The sequence below is a fragment of the Notothenia rossii genome, assembly GCF_949606895.1.
Source record: "Notothenia rossii genome assembly, chromosome: 4".
Lineage (NCBI taxonomy): Eukaryota > Metazoa > Chordata > Actinopteri > Perciformes > Nototheniidae > Notothenia > Notothenia rossii.
The window spans coordinates 79,766,305-79,786,898 of record NC_136902.1 but is presented as its reverse complement, the minus strand read 5'-3'; the positions used below and the strand labels follow the sequence as shown (position 1 = coordinate 79,786,898).

Here is a 20,594-nt window from a genome sequence, read left to right as displayed (position 1 = left end):
TTGTTTCACTTGTGTTTTCATAATGCTGCTACTTACCTTTTTATACTTGAAATGTGTAATTATTCTAATTATTTTTTATAATATAAGTGCTCACTTTACTAAATACTGTCCACTTTACTAAATACCGTTTTTATTTTTGTCTATCAGTAGTACAGTCTTTTTGCTGTAACAATGTAAATAAAGGATTTACGTTGTGTAAAAAAAAGATGAATACTAACATTTTGTGTATGCATGACCTGGCACATATAGCATTGCCCAGTTGGTTCAAAGAACAAAATTCCGGGATATAGGTTTCTGTAATTTGTAATATGTGGCTATTTAAAAAAGGTGTATTGATTGATTTATAAGCTTAAATAACCATGGTGAACTGTATGTTCACTTTTTTTATGCATCACACCTTCCCAATGTGGCCTCTTCATTCTCCCCTCCTAAAATTACTCGAATATCAACATCTTAAATTACGACCTGTTAGACCTTCTAGGTCACAGCGATCCCCAATCTCCCAGTTAAGATTAGCACAATACCACACAAAATCAAGAGACGCGATGTGTTTTATTTGTGTTTTGAGTTTTTATGTTAGCATGTCATGATCTCACACAGAGGTTTTTATAATTATTGTTGCTGTGTGTAGATTCACGGTTAACATGAATGTATTTATTCATTCATTTATTTTCCCCATTCACAATTGCAAACATTATTTACAGTTGATTTCAGTCTATATAAAATCTTCACACCAACACTGCATGACGGACACGCGCAACGTTCAAAAATTCAGACACACGCATTGAAAGACTCAGAATAAGAAAGAAAAATAATACAAATCGGTCTCTCTACACACATCAGTTTAAACGTTACTGATGACAGCTGCATCTGATAAAAGTAAAGAAGGAAATAATCTCTTCTCAAAGTAACTGAAAATCAAGGCAAATTGAAAAAGGTTGTGTTTCTTTGAAAACATTTCATGGAAAACATGCATGGCATCACCAATCTCACAGCCATCGGATTTTAATGATCAAGTGCCATGTTGGGCATTTCAGCTCATGATAACCAAGTTATACTCTTTTTCTTTTTAAATTAACTGTCCACTTGCATATCGGCAAACAAACCTGCTTCCTTGTTGAGTCCATATAACCTACTAAAAAAAAAATGTCCTCCGCCTCTTCAATATGTGAGAGAAATGGCATATGACTGCATTATCATTTTGCACCAGACTACATTGTTCTTTAACACCAATAAGACAGTCTGTTGGTAACCTCTTTTTCAGAGTACCTGACCATTTTCTGATGGGGAATCTCTAACAGTGCATATTATATTTACACATGATAGGTATGTATGGAGTAAACTTGTGTATGAAAAGGTCTCAACTAATTTGCTTGCTTTTTCGCAGCTTTCAACCACATTGGTATGACTACGGGTTTGGAAAACTTGATTTTCTTTGCACCAGACCTTTAGATCATGCAGAATCGTTTGCCCTGATGTTGATGCATAGACGGTGATCAGTAATGATGGACAAACCTATGAACTTTGCACTCCAAAGTAATGTTTAGTGGAGGAATAAAAAACAAAACACAAATGAAAACAGAATCGATAGTCCTTATAATGAAACAAAGTGAGAATGTGTCAAAAAAGGGCACACTCAACGTACAACGTCCAGACAGTGTGAACACATCCTAAACCTTTAGTTAAAACAACAAAAAACAGAAACACAAATACATTCTTTTTTTTGTGATTACATATTTAGAGAATAATGTGTTGCTATCCTCAGCCAATGATATGGGACGATCTTTGCTTTCAATTTAGTGCAAGTGACCTCCATGCATACGTGAGAGCACCCCACACTTACTGGGCAGGTTTCATTCAAGCATTTCATTGGTAACAGACTCTCCTTGAAGGTTTAAAGCTTTTCAGAAGATCGCCCATGGTAATGGCTCTGGCCACAACATTGACTCGCTGGAAAAATACGACACCACTGAACCCAGGCAAGGGCAGGCAAGAGTCACCTGTGCAGAAACAGTGCAACACTGGAATTCAGCAATCTTTTTATTCAGAAGTGATCTCTTTTCATACCACCTGAGTATAGGATGGATCAAATATAAGTTATGTTGCTGCTGTCGGTCACATACTACAGCCCGACCAGACTTTAAACTTTACAGAAGCCAAGGCACAGTGTTGGATTCAGTCTCCAAAGGCTTGGACACTTAATGTACATGTGGCAATGCTTTCTTTGATAAAGGAAAGATGATTTCTAATTGTATAGCAAAAGCAGTATTGAAAGTTATGCATGAAAACATTGGGGAGATTGTGTTGGATGAATCACTTCCATCCAGAGTGTATTACATATCTAAATTGGGGTGTATTTGGACTCCTCGGCTGGAATTCCTTAGGTAGGCAGGACAAGTTGTGGTCAATTATTACTCATGTGGCTCGGAAATGAAAATCCAGTAAAACTCAAAACCTATGAAAAGGACGGACGGGGGTCACAGTGGACCAAACCTTCAGTAATCTCACCCTCTTTTTATCACCTTCTCTTTGTCATGATCCAGTCAGGTAGAAAGGGAGGAACACTTCCGTCCAGACACCAGCAGGATGCTCTTAAAGAATGAATTTAGTAGCACTAATAACTGAGTGAGTCTTTAGCGCTTGTTGGTATAATAGAACAAAGTGTCTTTATCACTCGTATCTCCTTCATAAAAAGGAGACAGAGATGCTATCTGGACTTCAACCTGTTCCTTGTTTGTTACATTTAAGGGGAGATCAAAATAAAATACTGTGTAATCGTTCTCAGATTTTGTTGGCGTACAGTGTGTCTTCCTCGCTTTCACTCTCGTCCTGAAACTCGTGGGCAAGCAACGACTTCTTGGAGCCCATGGAGGTGAGCCGGATCTCATCGTCGTAATCATCTCGGTGCTGTCGCAAGCGATGGAAGCCATCTTTTTGACGATTAGACTTGGCTGCGCACACACACCAGATGATGCACGCCGTCACTACCAACGCTGTCATGGAGGCCGCTGCGAGGAGGAAGAGAAACACACAACTCAGAATGTCTGCTTACCATATTTAGTTTCTAAATGAAATAACATTTTTTTTAAAAGGCAAAAATACTCCACTAAAAAGCAGAAAATTAGTTGTATTGTTTATTTCCCAATACAATTTCAGAAAGTAATTATGTTATTGATTGCATGTCGTTTGTGTAAAAAAAAAAAAAAATTAAAATACAAGATGAAGTTTTGAGACTTATCACTAGCAAGTTGCTTCAAAAGAGCTACAAGGCATGGTAACTAGTAAAACATTTTTCTAGGATTAATTTAAATCAAAACATTAGACTGCAGGTTGGAATGCAATTTAGCACATTTAAAGAAGCCAAAATACAAAAATGATATTGTTTGTTTTAAATGTGGACGGGTCACATAATGCATAAAGTCAACACAGGTTAAAGTGTATTGCTTACCTGCACTGGCCACCACAAACTCTCTGGGCAGGCCAAAGATGTTGTTGTCCATGTCGAACTCAATAATGAGGGAGGTAGCAGCTTCATAGGAAGACACCACCACCTGAAATACAGCAACACAAAATAACACAGCTGTTTTTATTTAGGCTGTGGTAGCTTCTGAATAGAAACTGCTCTACTAACTTTACATCCCAACAAACTTTTCACAAGATTACAAAATGCAACATCTACCACATCATCTCATCCATCTGGCTGTTTCTCCAAACGGCTACAGCTCCCTACAGAGTGGGGAGGTTGATTAGCCAATTAGCACGCCTCGTTTGCAGGTGTGGCCGCTCAGTTTAATCTGGTGCAGGTTGTGTGGTCATTCTAAAATAGGTTCTGTGTGGGTGTGCTGGCTCATAAATATCCTAAATGAAACCTTCCTTCTGAGAGGTCGATTTCAGAATTCACTTTCTGACTTTTCTCCACAGTGAGGTTAAAGTGTCACTCATTTATTCAGTGTCATATATAATTACATCTAAAATAAATGGGAGATCTAGGCTCAAAGCTCAAGAAAGACGGATTTCAAACAGTGGGACTTCAGACCTGACTCAGTAATGCCTGAACGAACTCCAAATGAGTTGTTGTCAAAAAGTAAGTGTTCCTCTTTATCCTTTTTGTTTCTTTACCAATATCGTTTGTTTGCTAGCTTTCTGGCAGTATCACACACAGAGCTCCTGAATCACTCAAACTAATATCACTTCTTTCAGAGGAATGAAATGCGTCCCTATGGCCTAAGGAGGAGTATTCGATGTCCTCAGAAATATGGGGAGACGACTAAAGAGAGGAAATACATGGTGGCCCCAGCTACTCATTTGGACTGTCTGTGTGAGCAGAGTGAAGCAGACCCCCAGAAACCCCTGGATGACAGATATATAAGAAACGCTGCCGTTCTTCCTGATTTCAATCTGCCCCACAGAGGCCTCACTGGAGAAGAGAAGACCTCCGTCAGCGAGTCAAACACCCAGCCGGGCCCTCTGATGATCCACGGCTTCACAGTGCCAGAGTTCCAGCAGACGTATCGCTCCGTGGTGGACCCTCTGCTCTTCAAGCCCTGCGGGAAGCTCGCAGTCTACAGTCTGGAGCGGGGCCGTAACATAAAGGACCGTCTGTTCCAAGAGCTGGCCTACCCCACACTTCAAATCTCAGAGCAGCAAAATGGAAAGCTGGAGGTGATGGAGCGGTTTTGTGTGCTCCGCCCGACACCTTTCATAGATATTGAAAGTAACGGGGAACCTCAGTGATATCCTCCTGCTGAGTTTTGTGTGATTATGAGAAATGCTCTTTCCTGTTGTGAGCCATCATTTTTCTTTTTATGTCACTTGATACTTTATTTATTAAGATTTTGTTTTCCTTGAAAAGTTGTGGCAGATGGATTGATATCTAAAATGTGTGTTGAAAACATTTCAATTGTTTGACATTTACAATAAAGCTCTTCTTTAAAGCAGTTTCAAAAAATACAAACAATGCAAGACCAATTAAACCAACATCTGTGAATGCTGTATTTTTTTGGGGTGGGGGCTTTATCTGCCTAAAGTAAGTCCAGGGTTCTCAAAAGCACTTATTTTTTATGAGCATTATCATCCCCTGATCTAAAAAGTGTTAATGTTTAATAATGTAAACTAATCCAAAGGCCAAGGACATGTTTCTGTAAGCTTAAAAAGTGATCATAATGGAACATATTCATTAGAAGCTGTAACCTTTAGAGAACTAAAGTTACTAAAAGGCCTCTGAAGGGTTCAGGTTATACATCTTAATATCAGAACTCTACCATGTGCAGTAGATCTAGGGAAAAGTGTACAAACTAAGAAAGTACACAAGAATGAGTCAAACTAAACTACATCAAAAGTCCTTAGTCAACCAATGCAATATTTGTTAAATAAATTGAGTGGAAGAAATAAAATTGGTATCCAAGCCATTCATTTGGCTCCATCTAGTGGCCACTTGGAATTGGCGTTATTCCAATCTAGTCATTTGCCTTAAAAGCTAGTACATTCCTAGAAGGCGTAATGCAGGATATTTATAGAACAGCGTACCTCTTTACGTTGTTGTTGGTAGCCATCAGCAACGGCTTCGATGTTGTGGCTGCCAGGAGCCAGCAGAGCGTGAAAGTAGCCCCCCTCTGTAGTAAAGACCCTCACTCCACCATTCAGCACAATGATCGCCCCAACAATAGGCTTTCCACTCTTGTCCCTCACAACGCCACGCACCCCTTTATGGACCTGGGTGGGGAACAAATGGAGGGCAAATTAAGGCTGTATGATGATGAAGGAAATAATAATCATAAATCTTAAATCCTTGATTTATATTAGTATGTCTTAATACTCGTTTAAAGCTGGAGCACTAAATACATTGCAAGTTTACATACTGCTGCATAACTTTCAGAATATATATGTAACCTAAAATCCGTATCAAAAAGTTAACAAAGGCGTAGAAGTTGTTATACGATTGTTAAAAATCGACAAAAACAATGGTAAACAAGTCCATTAAACTTCTGTGTTTTGCTGATAAGATCTTGCGTCATACCTCCACCAACATGCTAAGGAGAGGCTTCTTGTTCTCCGCCCAGAGTGTGGCCAGCTGCTCAGCAGGAGGGAACAAACAGCAGCCACTATACACCGTGATCTCTGGACAGTGGCCAAAGTCCATGCTGAAGTCCTGGGAGGACACAAATACACACAATAATACTTTAGACAGTACTGTGGTAGAATCCTATTTCAGGATTTGCTTTAACTTTTCTGTTATTTGACATATCTCCAAAGTAATATAATGTAAAATTGTAACTGTTCAAAAAGCTGTCAATACATAAACATTTTGTAAAAAGTCCCCAAATGTAAGTTCTAAAGAAAGTACTAAGAAACTGCTATTACAGAAACTGGGGTGGAGAGACTCACCTTCATGCTCCCCATGTGACTTTGTCTCTCTGCCGCCCTCATCACTCCATCTGGGATGTTGCCCACTGACAGAAACAAGTTTCATACGTTTATTTATTTATGATTGAATTCCAACACGTCAACATGAATTACTCATAGTACTTGAACATACTTTGCCCGTTGTTTGAACATCCAGTATCCCCCAGGTGCATCTTAGGGTGGTTATTGGCATAGACACTTGCCAAGTACTTCAAAGTGCCCTCATTTTCAACTGTCAAACACAAGAAAGAGTACATAAAACCACAAAGCCAAATCATCCCTTTTCTAATTGCTGCTATACAATGTATGATTATAACTACAAATGAAAAGCTTGTCAAAGTCAAGTGCAGGCAGGCGGAGAGTAAAAACTAAGCAACACAAATCACATTCCTTTGGTACAGCCTCAAGGGCAATGTCAAATGTGTGCAATCATAATAGTGGTTTCATTTCAAGAATTGATTAAAACCTCCATGAGTAAATATACTTGATAATATGTCATGCAGATTGCTTTAAAAGTACAAAGTATTTTTTTTTTAAAAGCAGTGTTTTTGCATCATGGTTTTACCCGACTGGACGGGCTTGTCGTATGGGTATGTTGCAACAAGAGAGCCTCCATCGAGGGCTACAGACAGAGTGTAGCTCTTGTCGAGAATCATGTCCATCATGGCTCTGCTCTCTGGTTGGGCCTCGACCACACGCTGTGACGCATTGCCTGAAAGAAAAAGAGAAACAGGAAATGTTAGACACTAATCTTTTAGAGGCGAGTGCATTCAACAATGGCGTATTTGTGACATTCACAACACATCTTTGAGAGTTGAAGTTTGAACAAGATGATTAAATACGTTTTCTTTCTTGAATCTGATTGCGCACACACAAATTCAAACAACTGACCGAAGAAATCTGTGTCCAGATCCTTGTTGTGAGCATTGGTTAAGCCCTGGGTGGAGTTGCACAGCTTCTCAATGGCCTGCTCTCGTCCATCTGGGTTGATAGAAGGCACGATGACAATCCGGGTCTCATTGATCAGCTAGGAAAGGGAAACAGAGAACTAACTGTTTCAGTCAATGATGAATCATATGCTGCATTACTGGAACTGGTTACAGAACAAACTGTTTCAGTCAATGATGAATCATATGCTGCATTACTGGAACTGGTTACAGGACAAACTGAAGCCAATCCCTAATATGAAAAGAGTGTTGATTCCTCAAGAGAATGAAAACAAATGTGTGTACTCTTATGAAGTTAGTGCTGTACACAGTTGATACAGTCCAGGTAATCAAAACATTGTGTTTTCCTGAAAGACCCCATGACTCACCCTGCTGATGGCTGGGTTCTTGCCATAGTTGATGCACAGGAAGGCAGCAAATTCCAGCAGCAGCTCTGGGCCCACTGCGGCATTACCGTGGATCCCTGCTTCAAAGCGGATCTTAGGCTCAGACGGTTCTGTTTGTCCTGGTTTGTTGGAGATCTCCAGAGCCCAAATGGTTCGAAACTCTACACTTTGGCCCAAACTGGAAATAGAAGAAATAAACCAGAATACACATGAGTATTTTAAGACCGTACACGCAAGGATTTTAACTAATACATATCACAAAAGCTTCCCTGTCTGCAGTGTCTTGCCTTAAGAAAAGTAACCAAAGAGATAATCAGGACAGCATTGACTTTTGGTCTGCAGGGAATGAGAAGTATACAGGTATGATATCAAACATTCATGTTCAATGAAAAGCAAATGACATTGGCTGGTTCCATTACCTCTGTAAAGATGTAATTTTGGGAAAGTTCAGTGTGAGTGCTCTTAGAAAGCCAGACAGCTCCTTGTAGCCTCTGTAGCGGAAGCTGTTATCTGTGGCCGTGCTCCTGACCAACTCCTCCAAACCCTGACCGAGGGACAGCTCCTTGATTAAGCTCTTGAATTTCTTCTCCGATGGGTTCTGCGTGGGTTTGGGTCCTTTGGGAGATTGGCCTTTGGAGTGTATACGTGTCAGTCTGAAGTCCACCACCTCTGCTCCACCTTTAGAGACTGTGGCGTAGGTCCTCACAGATTTATAACTGGACAACAGAGAAAGACAAAAGCACTGGTAAATAAAAGCACAGAAACATCTAGAAACCTCATGGTCAATTCTTCGTTTGTTTTTGATTGTGAAATCCAAATCCTACCCATCAGCAGAGGCGGTGATGGAGTAAGTCCCCGGGGACAGCAGTCTCCAGAAATCTCCAGTGCGAGCTGATGAGATGTTGTGGTCTATCCCCCGCACATTAATGGTGGCATTGGGAATTCCTGTGCCGTCCGTAAGGTCTGAGACGGTTCCTTTTACTCCAATGTGAACCTACAGAGACAGATGACCACCTAAACATGAGTGGATGCAAAGCTGAGGGAAAGAGGGAGAAAGCTCTGGGCAATATTGAAATGTGTTAACCTGGTGTATGAACTCAAGCAAGGACCGTCTGTTTTGTTCCCAGTGTTTTGGCAGCTCCCTGGCCATGGGGTACTTTACACAGCCCAGCTCGATGGTCACCTCGAAACAGTTGGTGTTTAAGTAGTTCCAGTCCTGCATGCCCCCTGGAGAAGAAAGCCAAAGTGTTACACAAAGCAGAAAAACAAGTTCAACACAAAATGTTCTGGGGCCTCATGTATAACGCTGTGCGAAGGATTCACGTGGGAAGGTTGCTTACGTAGTAGAAATCCGAAAAATAGGTCCATAAATTATCCGACATTTTCCGATTCACCTAACATTGCGTACCGGCGAGGAAAGTGCGTACGGCACTTCCTACGCTGGTTTCCCTTTATAAATCACAATCGACTCGAAATGCGGTGCAGCTTTTGCGGGCTTCACGTAACGCCCATATTTGCCTATAAATAGTCAAAGAAACGCCCTTTCATTCATTCATTTTGACTGACTTTATGAAGAAGATCGCAGGAAATGACGACAGAACAGCTAAAAAGGACATCTCACACCGTGTCAGATTTTGGTTATTTTGGGGAGGTGGAGATAAATCATATTGTTTGGTGGATGCAGTTTGAACCAGAGTAGCAGCATGGAGGTCGGATCGTCACCAAAATAAATAAATAAGTGGTCCGAAAAAGGTTAATGACAACAAAAATACACATAGCCCTCCTCAGGCAGTGTGTTTGTACCGGGGACAGGAGACACCCCTTGATGAGAAACTCTAAGAAATGATCGGGGAATCCCTCCGGAGTGGAGTCATGACGATTGGATCTGAATTATTTGTTTGTATTTGATAGTTTGTGTTCCAGCTGTTGATCAGCAACTATATCCATAATCCACCAGTTAAAGGAAATACAACTAATGTGTTGCGTTATATTAGCTGTACAATTTACCACATATGGTGTTCTTAGTTTCCATACCTCCTGTGTTTTACGATCGACTTATCAAACACGATTAAACATGATAGTATATAAAACCATGCTCGTATCTACAACCTATAGAAATGCAAAACGACGTCAGTTTAGACGTAATTCTGTCCTCCTGCTTACCGCATAATTTATGAGAAAACATTTCATAACATTAACACAACATATTCGAGGTGGTTTTAAATAACATATCCGTATTTATTTATTTCTCCAAGTTATGTTTTTGTGTGCACTGAGGAGTCTCAAACAGGCGTTTGTTAAATCATTTTAAGATTGGCTTTAATCAATGTTTGAAAATGAATTCTTCATATATGATAAATGAGAGGTAACATTTTATTTATGGTATTATTTCCACATATTTCTCTCCATTCTTCCTTCTGCCAACGGTATCGCAGTTTCTCGTCTCTCCCGTTTTTGTGCTTAGTGCGTACGCATGGGTTAGAGTTTGCGTGGAGGACCGCACGTTTTCCCGTCAATTTAGTATTTTATAAATCGCAAACATTGCATAGAAACTGGGGTACGCCATTTTTTTTGCGTATATCCCTTTATAAATGAGGCCCCTGATCTACTGCACACAGGGCCTTTTAATACTTTTAATATAATGAGTGATAATAATGAGCTCTACAACTATAATATCTGCACCTTTTGCAGATGTGTAAATAAAACACATCCATCCGTCCTCTGTTTTGAGGCTATAAAAGGAGAAATTGATTTGTCCAAAGAGGTTTGGGGCGTAAGGGTGATTTGGCTAATCTCCTGTGTAGCAGAAAATGAATACGGCGAGTAACAAAGGAGGACAAAAGGTGTAGGCTTACCAGGAACATTATACCAGTGTGCGCCGTTGGTGATGCCATCCTCAAAATATTCATTAGGGTAAAGTGTCTCACAAGGGTGTCCATTGTGCATTAAAGGATTCTCCTGCAAGTGAAAACACATCAATGAGTGGCCAAGTTATAAACCTTGTCCCTCCAAAGATTTTTCAAAAAGTCAATGGCTTTATCTGTTCTGCCTCTACCCTTTGTTTTCCACTACAACAAGCAGACATTATCCCAAACTGAAACAGATCCAACAGTGTCCGGTTACCTGTGAGTACGCTCTAGAAATCTGCTGAAAGACTTTGTCATCAGGCGACGGGTTGTACTCAGATGTCCCCTTTTTGTCATCATCGTAGGGGTAGTTGACCACCAAGGAGCCTGCATTCCACATCACAGAGGTTAGACCAGAGAGTAAAGAAAACGTCTACATATGTGCCAAGCCAATTCAGAACAGTAACCCTCTAGTGAAGTAACTTGAATGAATGTTAATAGAAATAACAGATCAAAAGACGTATCAAATGATGGTATTGAAAGTAAATACTTCAATCTTTTTGCATTATGATTTTATAAGGAGACTGTACCTCCATGCAGGTTGGCTGACAGGATGAAGGGGATGCTCTTCAGCCAGTTGATCACAGCTATAGTCTCCGGCTGTCTGGGCTCTGTGATGGTAACAAACTGGTCTGGGAAGTTGCGGTTCAGGTCGAAATTGTTGCTGTTGTTGCGCCCACTGTAGCCCTGTTCATCCCCTGTGAGAAAAAAAGATCTTCTGATGAATAACCTTCATTTACAAAGGCTATTGGCAAGCTTTTTTGTACAAAGCATGATAGTGAATGTGGTTTTGCCATGTCTGCTTTAGATGTGATAGCAGTCAGCGAAATACACTGGAGACATTTGAGTTTGAGCTTGAATCATGTGTGCCCTTTATACTAAGATACATGCCAAAATGCTACAGGTCTTAATGTTATACCTTCATTGTTGAATGTGTAAGAACTTCTCAGTTGATGTCCCTTACCTTCAATGGCTACCTCATAGCCATCAGGGTTCATAGAAGGCATGATGTGAATGCGGGTACTGTTGACCAACTGTGTGACCTCCGGGTCAGTACCATAGTTACTGCACAGGTACTCGATGAGGTTAAGCATCAACTCTCGGCTCACCACTTCATTACCATGCATGTTGGCTATATACTTAAACTCGGGCTCACCTGAAAAAGAAAAAAGGTCAGAGTGAAAATCTATCAGAACACAACATTTAAAGAAGAATCTTCATGACATGTAAAGAAAAGAAAGTATCCCAATTCCTTTAAACAACCGTATAAGACATACCATGCTCATGGACAGTGGGATTGTCTGAGATGGCCATCACATAGAGCTCGCGGCCTTCCACGGAGCGGCCAATCTTGTAGAGATGGGTTATAGAGGGGAACTCGCTGCTGTATTTGCGTAAGAACAGCTCCACGTCTGCGTAGTTGTGGTGACGAAAGTACTGAGGCTGAAGGGGCTGATGTTCAGGTACAGCGGGGCTGGAGTTGCCTCCTTTAGAAGGAACTAACCGGGTCTTTGTGGAGTCAGAAGAGGTGGTGGTGGTGGTGGTGGAGATGTTTGAGTCATTGCTGGATGGCATGGAGTTTTCAGTCACAGTGATGCTACCTGCAGCCTTAGTGACCACAGGGGCCAAGGTAAAGTTAAGTTCTGTGGCTTTGCCCTCCACGACCTGGACACTGTTGACTGTCATGGGTGTGAAGCTGGAAGAAAAAAAAAAAACACACGCTTGAGTACTTTTACTCCACCTTAAAAAGAAGTGCGGCATTATGATGACTTAACACCCAAAAAAGAGTAGTCGGAGAAGTTTTCTTTCAATTTCTCTACCAGGAAGTAGAACAAGGACTTAATCTCTAACCCCTTTAGAGGAAGTAAGTCACGCATTACTTTAGTTAAGCACTTAAGGGGCATGGAGGGTGAGCTTATTGTCTACTAAGTTTGCTTTGTTCATTGTGGTCTCGCAGCAAGCGCTTGCTGAGCTGTCATTGCGATGAAAACCTGACAATCCTTTAGCCTTTTATTAGGCGATTCCTGTCCTTTAATGTATAACCCTTTTTTAACCCTATGCAGAGTAACTGTGGTGGTTTTACTCACCCTGGAGCCACAGCTGTTATGTTGTATGTTCCTGGGAGTAGAAGGCGATAGTACTCCCCATATTCTCCTGTGGTCAGGTTGTGGCGAATGCTTGCCACCACAATGCTGACATTGGCTAGGGCAGTGCCATTGATGGGCTCTTTCACAAAGCCACGAACACCTATATGGACCTGTAAAACAGCGGTATCGTTAAAAAAAAAAAGAAAGAAAGGGAATCCTGCTCAACTGGAGAAATGGTACGCCAAAGATTGGGATGTTATCCTAACATTATAAATAATGCTGATTAACATTACTCATTTATTTAGCTAAGAAAGAGTTCTACCTGAGCTATGTAGGCTAGAAGGGATTCCCTGTTAAGATCCCATTCCTGTTGGAGCTCAGAAGAAGGAGGATATTTGCAGCAGCTCAGCTCCATGGTGATTTCCAGACAGTTCCCATAGAGGTAGTTGTAGTCCTGCATTCCTCCTAGAAAACAGAGAAACCATGTCATTAACTAATCAAGCTAGAAATGGCATCAAAACATTAAACTAAATGTGATATAAAAGAGAAGAATGTGTCTTAATCTTTGAATTAAACTGATCTGTACGACAGGAAATTGTAAAGTCAATTATTTAACATGCTCTGCCTCTCTCTGGTGCGAGGCTAATTTATTAACAGAGAAGGACACGGTCTGAAAAGGCCTGAGTCCGGCTTTGTCTCTTCAATGGCACAGTTCAAAGAGTGTTTAATGTAGCCACAGGCCATGACTTCTGCAGTAAGGCAAACAGAGATACACACAAGAGGACCTGCTGTTCAGCTGGCCGTCCCAGCGGAGCGACAGCAGGCAGCTGAAGGCCCTCTGGCTGGGGGGGGTGACTGCAGGATCCACAGCCACCTTCACCACTTTACAACAGTCAAAGTGAAATGGCTCAAACATTAAACACTTCCAAATAACTTCAGAAAAGCAACCCGTCTGTCACCAGTCTCAAAGAACAAGAGAAAACTATGGCATCTAGAACTGTCTGTGATGGACAAGCAATCTTTATCAAAACACCAAATATCCACAGTCTCTGCAATACGATACTCTGAACGCCACAGTTGTTTGGCATCGGCTGTGTTATTCTAGGCTTTGTGTTACCTTCTTTTTCTGCACTTAACAATCATTGCTAGAAATCCATAACCCTGCACTTTGATATAATGTGATCGGTTTGCATGACGATAAAATCCTCTTGAAATAAATATTTCCAACTGTAAAAAAAAACAGCTGTTAAGAACATTACAATGCCTCCCTTTCACGTCAAGGAGAATGAAGTTGCAAGCATTTATGTGTTACACGCCTTGGATCTGATAGTAGGCGTACAAAAATATATACACCACAAACACAAGTTCCTCCCAGTTGTTCCCCGGCCGAGCAGCAGCTGTTCAGCGCTCTGAGACTTGGTGAGGGTGACTGGCATTTCCTGGAAACTGTAAAGGGCAACTTCTGAAGATAAGGTCTCCGCAGGCACGTTTCAGACGGGTTTTTTAGTTGTCCATTTTGCATTCGTGTAACAGAACAGATTAACTTTTAATAATGACAGGAAGGGCAAGTCCATTGTATACCCAGGACTAATCCATACATTCTCAAGTGGGTGGTCCAAACCTTTACACAATAGGACAATAGGGACCCATGCGCTCTGAGCTTATTTTGACAGTGGTGGTGTTTGTGTGTCGGGGTAATTCATTTGAGGTTTTACCCCCTGGGGTGGCAGCGCAGACAGCAGGGTGCTATGTCAACCAAACCAAACGTAGCCTTTAGAGAATACCAGGTGCTAATGATAAGCAAATAACACAAGATCTACATCCTGCTGTGACAATGTGTGGAAAATCCATACGTGGCTGAACCGCATGACACACAACCCTTTGCACCCTGCTGGTCACAGGACGTTAGGCGTTGAGTTGCACTGAGTTCTTTGAACAAACCTAAATTGAGTGTCCTTTACTTAAAGTAAACATCTTGAGTATGCAGACAGACAGACAGAGACTATGTAGGACCCAAACTCAAATATCCTGTGTGTGTACCGGATCCAGTGATCCAGATTCCAGAGACACACCCTGAAATGAGCAGCAAACCACTGGCTAGACAATGGAGCTCAAATCGGAGCTGGTAGCTGAACATGCAAAGAAGGGCACAGGGACATTTACGACTTTAAGGGTTTAGTTATAAATTGCGTTAGTCAAACATTTAAAATGAAAATCCATATTGAATACCAACAGTATCCTCTTAGGCAATTTCAAGGCTTCAGATTATCACAGCAATAACGCTGCATTTCCATAACGTAAAATGATATTCTTGACTTTGTTCTCCTGCATTACTGAAAGGCAGTGACATGTGACATATCTCAGAGAAACCTAGGCCTTTAAACAAATGACCCATAAATGTTTAAAACCATTTAGACTCTGAAAGATCGGATAGAGATAGTACAACAAATTAAACAAAGTAAGATGAAAAGCTTAGAAAACCACAATATACATTTACTACAACAACAACAACAACAACAACAACAACAACAACAGAGGGGCCTAGTGTTGTGCTGAGGGTTGCATAGTCAAACATAACAGCTGAAAAGTAAAGGACGCCCTCTGAGGCCAGACTGTGTCAAAAGATGAGACAAGATAACATGTTTTGCTGAATCATTATTTCAAGCCCTGACTCACAAACAAAACATCTCCTGTCCCTGACTCTGGCTCTTTGCCTGGACCAATCATTATGTCACAGAATGTCCTGACCGTTTCCATCCTCTGCCATTAGCCCAGTTTTAGCAGTGACATTTGATCCACCGGGACATGTCAGACAGACACAGCTCTGTGTACTCAACTGTTTAATACTTTTACCGTCAATCTTTATCTAGAGATACGGATATTGTTGCTGCTAAAAGCTTTACTAATTGGCTCCTATCGCTGATTTAAACTGCCTGAAGACGGGCCGTTTTAGTTGAGAAACAGCAACAACAAAAAGGTTATCTTCTTCGGGTAAAACCGCCATTTCATAATCACTGCGCTTTTCCTTTTTCGTGACAAATAAAGTAAACATTTACACAGATAAGTAATGGCAAACGTTATAAGTGTGTGCTCAAGGCTTTGGTAATGAGTTACAGCTCCAGGTCTGGGCTGGTGGTAAAACAAAGTGACATCTAATGATTATCGAGCTAAACTTTTTTTTTTTATTAAACCTAAAATGTCAATTCAACTACCAACATTACAAAATAATAAATTTGTAACAAATTATAGCAGGTCTTAAAGAAACTTACTATTTTTGCTTACAACGTGCACATTTCTCCAAACTACTTCACATAATTAACATACAGTTGTCATCATACTGCCATTTTATAATACCACAAACTCAGAACTACAAATGTGGTTAAAAGCTACTCGTACTCATAATCTGACCTAAAACATTGTCCTGAAGGAACAATCATTTGTGGAGCGATTTTAATTGCGGGCAACAAATGGTGCCTGCACCAGTTTAACAAGCTGGCTCCATTCAAAGAAATCCAGAAAAATAACACACAAAACGTGTAACACATTTCAAAATATATTTACTCTACTTCTGGAGAGCCACAACTACGTATTTGACCAAAGGAAATGCATGATCATCCCTGGGAAAACACCAGTTGATAGACACACTTTCCACCTAAAATAAAGTACAACAATGAAGGAGGCACATCTTATCAGGAGTAGCCGTGCGGAAACCCCCCCCCCCCCCTTCCAAAAGAACAAAGTAGAGAGTCAATGATCAAGTTTCTGCCAAGTTATGAAGGGTATTTTTCTTGACCCTGAACACAGAACAAGGTAAGGCGCAACACAATCTGCATAAGCTAAACAAAATCAACTTAAAAGGAGAACAGGGATACATTACATATTATAAATATTATATCAGTGCATCAATGACTGCATTTTAGAGCCGACGTACAAGTGTTGTTTATGAAGAATCATACAATTCTATTCTTTGCAGCTCTTTGAAAAAAACTTTCTATAACAAGTTACACAACGCAGCTATAATGTGCTAAACGTACCCGTGCTAACTATGAACTTTGCTTTATGTTTAATCAGCTTTTCGAGGAGGGGATAAAGCTATACTGCCTATAAGCAGATTTGAAAAGCAAGTTTTTCAAGTTGCTTTCTGGAATGTAACTTGAGCTACTCAACTGAGAAAAAAAAATTACATTTTTACTTGTGATCTGAGAAAAACCCTTATCATGAGAATGACTTTAAGCTGTGTAAGGAAATGATAATAATTTGTTCCTGAGTCTCCTAAAAATGATTTGCTTGTGAATACCAGCCACAAACGTTATGGTCTAAATTATAATCTCGGCTTTCAGATAACAAGATCAAAAGCAGCAACACAGGTTAGGACATAACACATATGTTCTCTTTCATATGTTCTTCTCTGCTGTCTACAACTTGAAGCAATTGAGAGAACAATAACGGGAAACAAAATATCCACTTAGCTAATAGCTCAAAGAAACAACACAACAATCCCACTTGGCCGTCTCCGTGACAACACAAAGCCTACTGTAGGTATCTCCCTTCTGAGTGTTATAACTCATAGCTTTAAAATAAAAGGTCGGAAGGCATATAAAACCCTTGCTTAGAGGGTGCAAACCACACAGTTCAAACAATGGTTCTGGTTGGATGTCATCACATCCAAAACAGAATATCAATGTCCGGTATGGTCAACCCAAAAGAAAGTCGCCACAGCTTGTGTTCCCCTACCAAGATTCAACAACAATAAAGAAAAAATGCAATCACTAAACCAGGCATTTAAAACCATATATAATTGATCATCTTACCAGGCACGTCGTACCACTGCGCCCCATTGGTGATGCCGTCTTTGAACTTTTCAGTGAGGGATTCGGGACAGTTGGGCTCACCGGTCTTCATCACATTGTGGTTCTTGGAATACACCAGGGCCAAGTATCGAAACAGGACGTCGTCCTCGGCCGAGCTGTAGTGGCCCTGCCGCTGGTGAATGGCCGAGTCATCAAAAGGGTAACTGGCCACCACGGTGCCGCCATGCAGGTTCGCCGACAGCACAAACCTGGAGAGAATATGGCTCAGTTCAAATGTCTCCTGCAGGGAGCTCTTGGGGGTCAGTATGGGCTTTCAATTGTTTTTCGCTTACAGGGTTTCCACAGCATGTCTACAGGGATATTGTAAACATGCAGGGTTTAAGTCTAGTCTTCCACGTCATGTGTAAATAAAAGGTTCAGTTTTTTTTTGATTTGCATATATTTCATGCCTTTTAACATTAAACTGACTATCTTTGGGGTTTGACAAAGATAGACATTTTCACAATTTCTGACATTTTATGGACTAAACTATTTAGCGAAAATGTTGACTCATAGCATATATAACTCAAGAACATTTGATCCCATTTAAGAAGCTTTAACTACTGGATGTTTTGCATTCTTGCTCGAAAAAGTAGCTGAAACACTATGATAGTATAGTGTCTCAATCAAATAGACGATGTTGACTTTATTGTGAATACCCCCTGCTACCTATTGAGGTCTTAAAGGAGACAAAGAAAAGTGTTGCTCATTGACGGGAATGTGTGTCCCTCTCCAAATCCTTTCCTGTGAGAATCACAATAACCACAACGTGTTTAAGATCATTGAAGTTTACTCAAGTCATTCCAAGCTGTGCTCTGGGCAACAAGACCTCACAGCAGGGGGGCGGTTATTAGCAGTGGTTGAAGGGGAACTCAGATCTTGTACTTAAATAAAACTAGAAATGCCAAAGTGTAGCAATACTGTGTTACAAGTTCAAGTCCTGGATTCAAAATGTCACTCAAGTGAAAGTACGATAATATGAGATCAACATATACTTAAAATACTCATAATGCAGAATGGCCCATCTCAGAATAATATAAAGTACACGTAATGATTCTAATTATTGATGTTTTAATATGATTATCACAGCTAGTAAAGGTGGGACTCCTTTTAATTACTTTATTTAATGCTGGTAGCTTCCAGCTGAAACCTAATTCTTATTCAAGTGTTGATTATTTTTGTGTATAATTAATCCATATTTGCAAAGTAACTAAAGGTATTTCATGAATATAATAGAGTATAAGTCTAATGTTTACGTCTGAATTGTAGTTAGGTAGAAGTACAAGTAGCAGAACATGGAAATACTAGAGTAAAGTACCTCAAAACTGGTACTTGGGTATATTTACTTGTGCAGTGTGTTCAATGGAGGACAGGCACTCACTTTTTCTCCTTGATCCACCTCATCACAGCCACCACCTCGGGGATATTAACTGGATTGAGAACCTTCTCATCGTACTGGTCAGGGAAGCTTCTGTTGAGGTCCATATTTAGGGCATTATTTCGACCCCCGTTTTGTCCATCGCAGTCCCCCTCTTTGGACTTCTCAAAGCCGTCAGGGTTCATACTGGGCATGATGTAAATATCCGTGGTGTCCACCAGCTCAGTAATGCGGGACTCCTCTCCATATGCAGCCAGCAGGTACTCCACCAGGTACACCAACACCTGCCTGGACACGGTTTCGTCGCCATGCATGTTCCCCACATATTTAAATTTGGGTCTCCCCGGGGTGTCTCTACTGGGGTCCTTAGTGATCCGTATCACCCACAGCTGCCTGCCTTCCACAGACTCACCCACGCTCGACAGGTTAGCTAAGTGAGGGTATTTCTCCACTAAGTACTGTAAACGCATGGTCAGGTCAACATAATTGTAGTATTTGTTGTAAGTTTCTACAGTTTCCTCCGTCGAGGGGTTGACGCTCCGTGTCCTGGTGTCACCCGGGGAGACAACAAGAGAGAGAAGAAAGGCGAGAAGAAGAAGTGACAACCGGAGTTTCGGCCTCGTCAGGAGACGCTCCCAAACGTGTACCATGTTGAAGTATCTTCTATTTCTACACCATGAGAACGTTCAAATTAAAGAGGAAACACCCGGTCCGGAGAGTTTGGCTCCCCAGCGACAGTCGTATTATTAGTGCTGTCAGACCCTGGCCTGCCTGTTTCCATCTACTTCCGCTCAGAGCACAGGGTGACGCTACACGTTGACGTCACATTTTAAGGTGGACCGGTGGAGCTTATTCCATAAACATAGACAGTCTATGAACCAGAGGTGGAACCGGGTGGAACAAGTCCAGACAACAAGTAATAGTAATAGTCCTGCACATTATGCAGGTTGGCAGAATTTCAGTATAATATAAAACGCTTGTTTTGATTATAATTATTGATGTTGAAATGTTGTCAAAGCTGGAACAGGTTAGTCACTATGCTGTAGAATAGTTATTGAATTTTACTTTAAGGTTTAACGAGTCATTTTAAAGTTGTGATTATTTAATCACATCATTAAACAAAATCTGCAAAGTGACTAAATGTATTAATTACATCTAGTGGAGTAAAAGTACACCATTTACCTCTGAATTGTAGTGGTGTAGAAGAACAAAGTAGCAACAAATTGAAATACTCAACTACAAGTCTCTCAAAATTGTACTTAAGTACAGTATTTGAGTAAGTCTACTTAGTCACTTTACACCACTGCCCCTAACAGCACCTAAGACTGACCACAGACACTCAAATAACTTAAACATCTGTTTACACCTCTCTGTACTGTATATTTACTTCTCATAATGCTCAATTCTCATTTTGCTTATAGACTTGACAGATCATTTTTAAATATAGGGACGCCCCCATTTTATTTTATTAAAAGCTTTTAGATTTTATCTTTTTTGCTTGGTGTTTTTAAAGACCTGACCTGCACCTTTTATGTCATAAAAGGCTTAATTGCATACATTCAGTAATAACTTATAGCAACCCTATTTATTTTTATTTTTTCATTGCTATTTATTTATTTATTTATTTAATTTTGTACA

The 20,594-nt window shown here is 40.6% G+C and overlaps 2 protein-coding genes across 2 annotated transcripts; one reads left to right on the top strand and one right to left on the bottom strand.

Annotated features, from left to right (window-relative positions):
* Window positions 1-1,520: 1,520 nt before the first annotated feature.
* cpda (carboxypeptidase D, a) lies at window positions 1,521-19,752 on the bottom strand. The gene is made up of 21 exons (XM_079679249.1): window positions 18,960-19,752; window positions 17,540-17,787; window positions 13,051-13,193; window positions 12,729-12,898; window positions 11,919-12,337; window positions 11,606-11,797; window positions 11,172-11,339; window positions 10,859-10,968; window positions 10,591-10,693; window positions 8,820-8,962; window positions 8,560-8,729; window positions 8,155-8,451; window positions 7,718-7,913; window positions 7,294-7,429; window positions 6,968-7,114; window positions 6,536-6,634; window positions 6,385-6,449; window positions 6,017-6,148; window positions 5,527-5,712; window positions 3,449-3,551; window positions 1,521-3,008 (listed from the first exon to the last, which is right to left on the bottom strand). The coding sequence occupies exons 1-21, from the start codon at window positions 19,604-19,606 to the stop codon at window positions 2,782-2,784; spliced, it is 4,101 nt and encodes a 1,366-aa protein (XP_079535375.1). The 5' UTR covers window positions 19,607-19,752; the 3' UTR covers window positions 1,521-2,781.
* LOC307037978 (uncharacterized protein C22orf31-like) lies at window positions 3,725-5,079 on the top strand. The gene is made up of 2 exons (XM_079679250.1): window positions 3,725-4,084; window positions 4,201-5,079. Exons 1-2 carry the CDS (start codon window positions 4,067-4,069, stop codon window positions 4,732-4,734), a joined length of 552 nt encoding a protein of 183 aa, XP_079535376.1. The 5' UTR covers window positions 3,725-4,066; the 3' UTR covers window positions 4,735-5,079.
* Window positions 19,753-20,594: the final 842 nt, after the last annotated feature.

Coding starts and splice junctions, on each gene's coding strand:
- cpda (XM_079679249.1), bottom strand. CDS start 19,606: ATGGTACACGTTTGGGAGCGTCTCCTGACGAGGCCGAAACTCCGGTTG. Junction 6,450..6,535: donor ATGTTCAAACAACGGGCAAA/GTATGTTCAAGT, acceptor TGTTTCTGTCAG/TGGGCAACATCCCAGATGGA. Junction 3,009..3,448: donor GTTTGTGGTGGCCAGTGCAG/GTAAGCAATACA, acceptor TCCTCCTCGCAG/CGGCCTCCATGACAGCGTTG.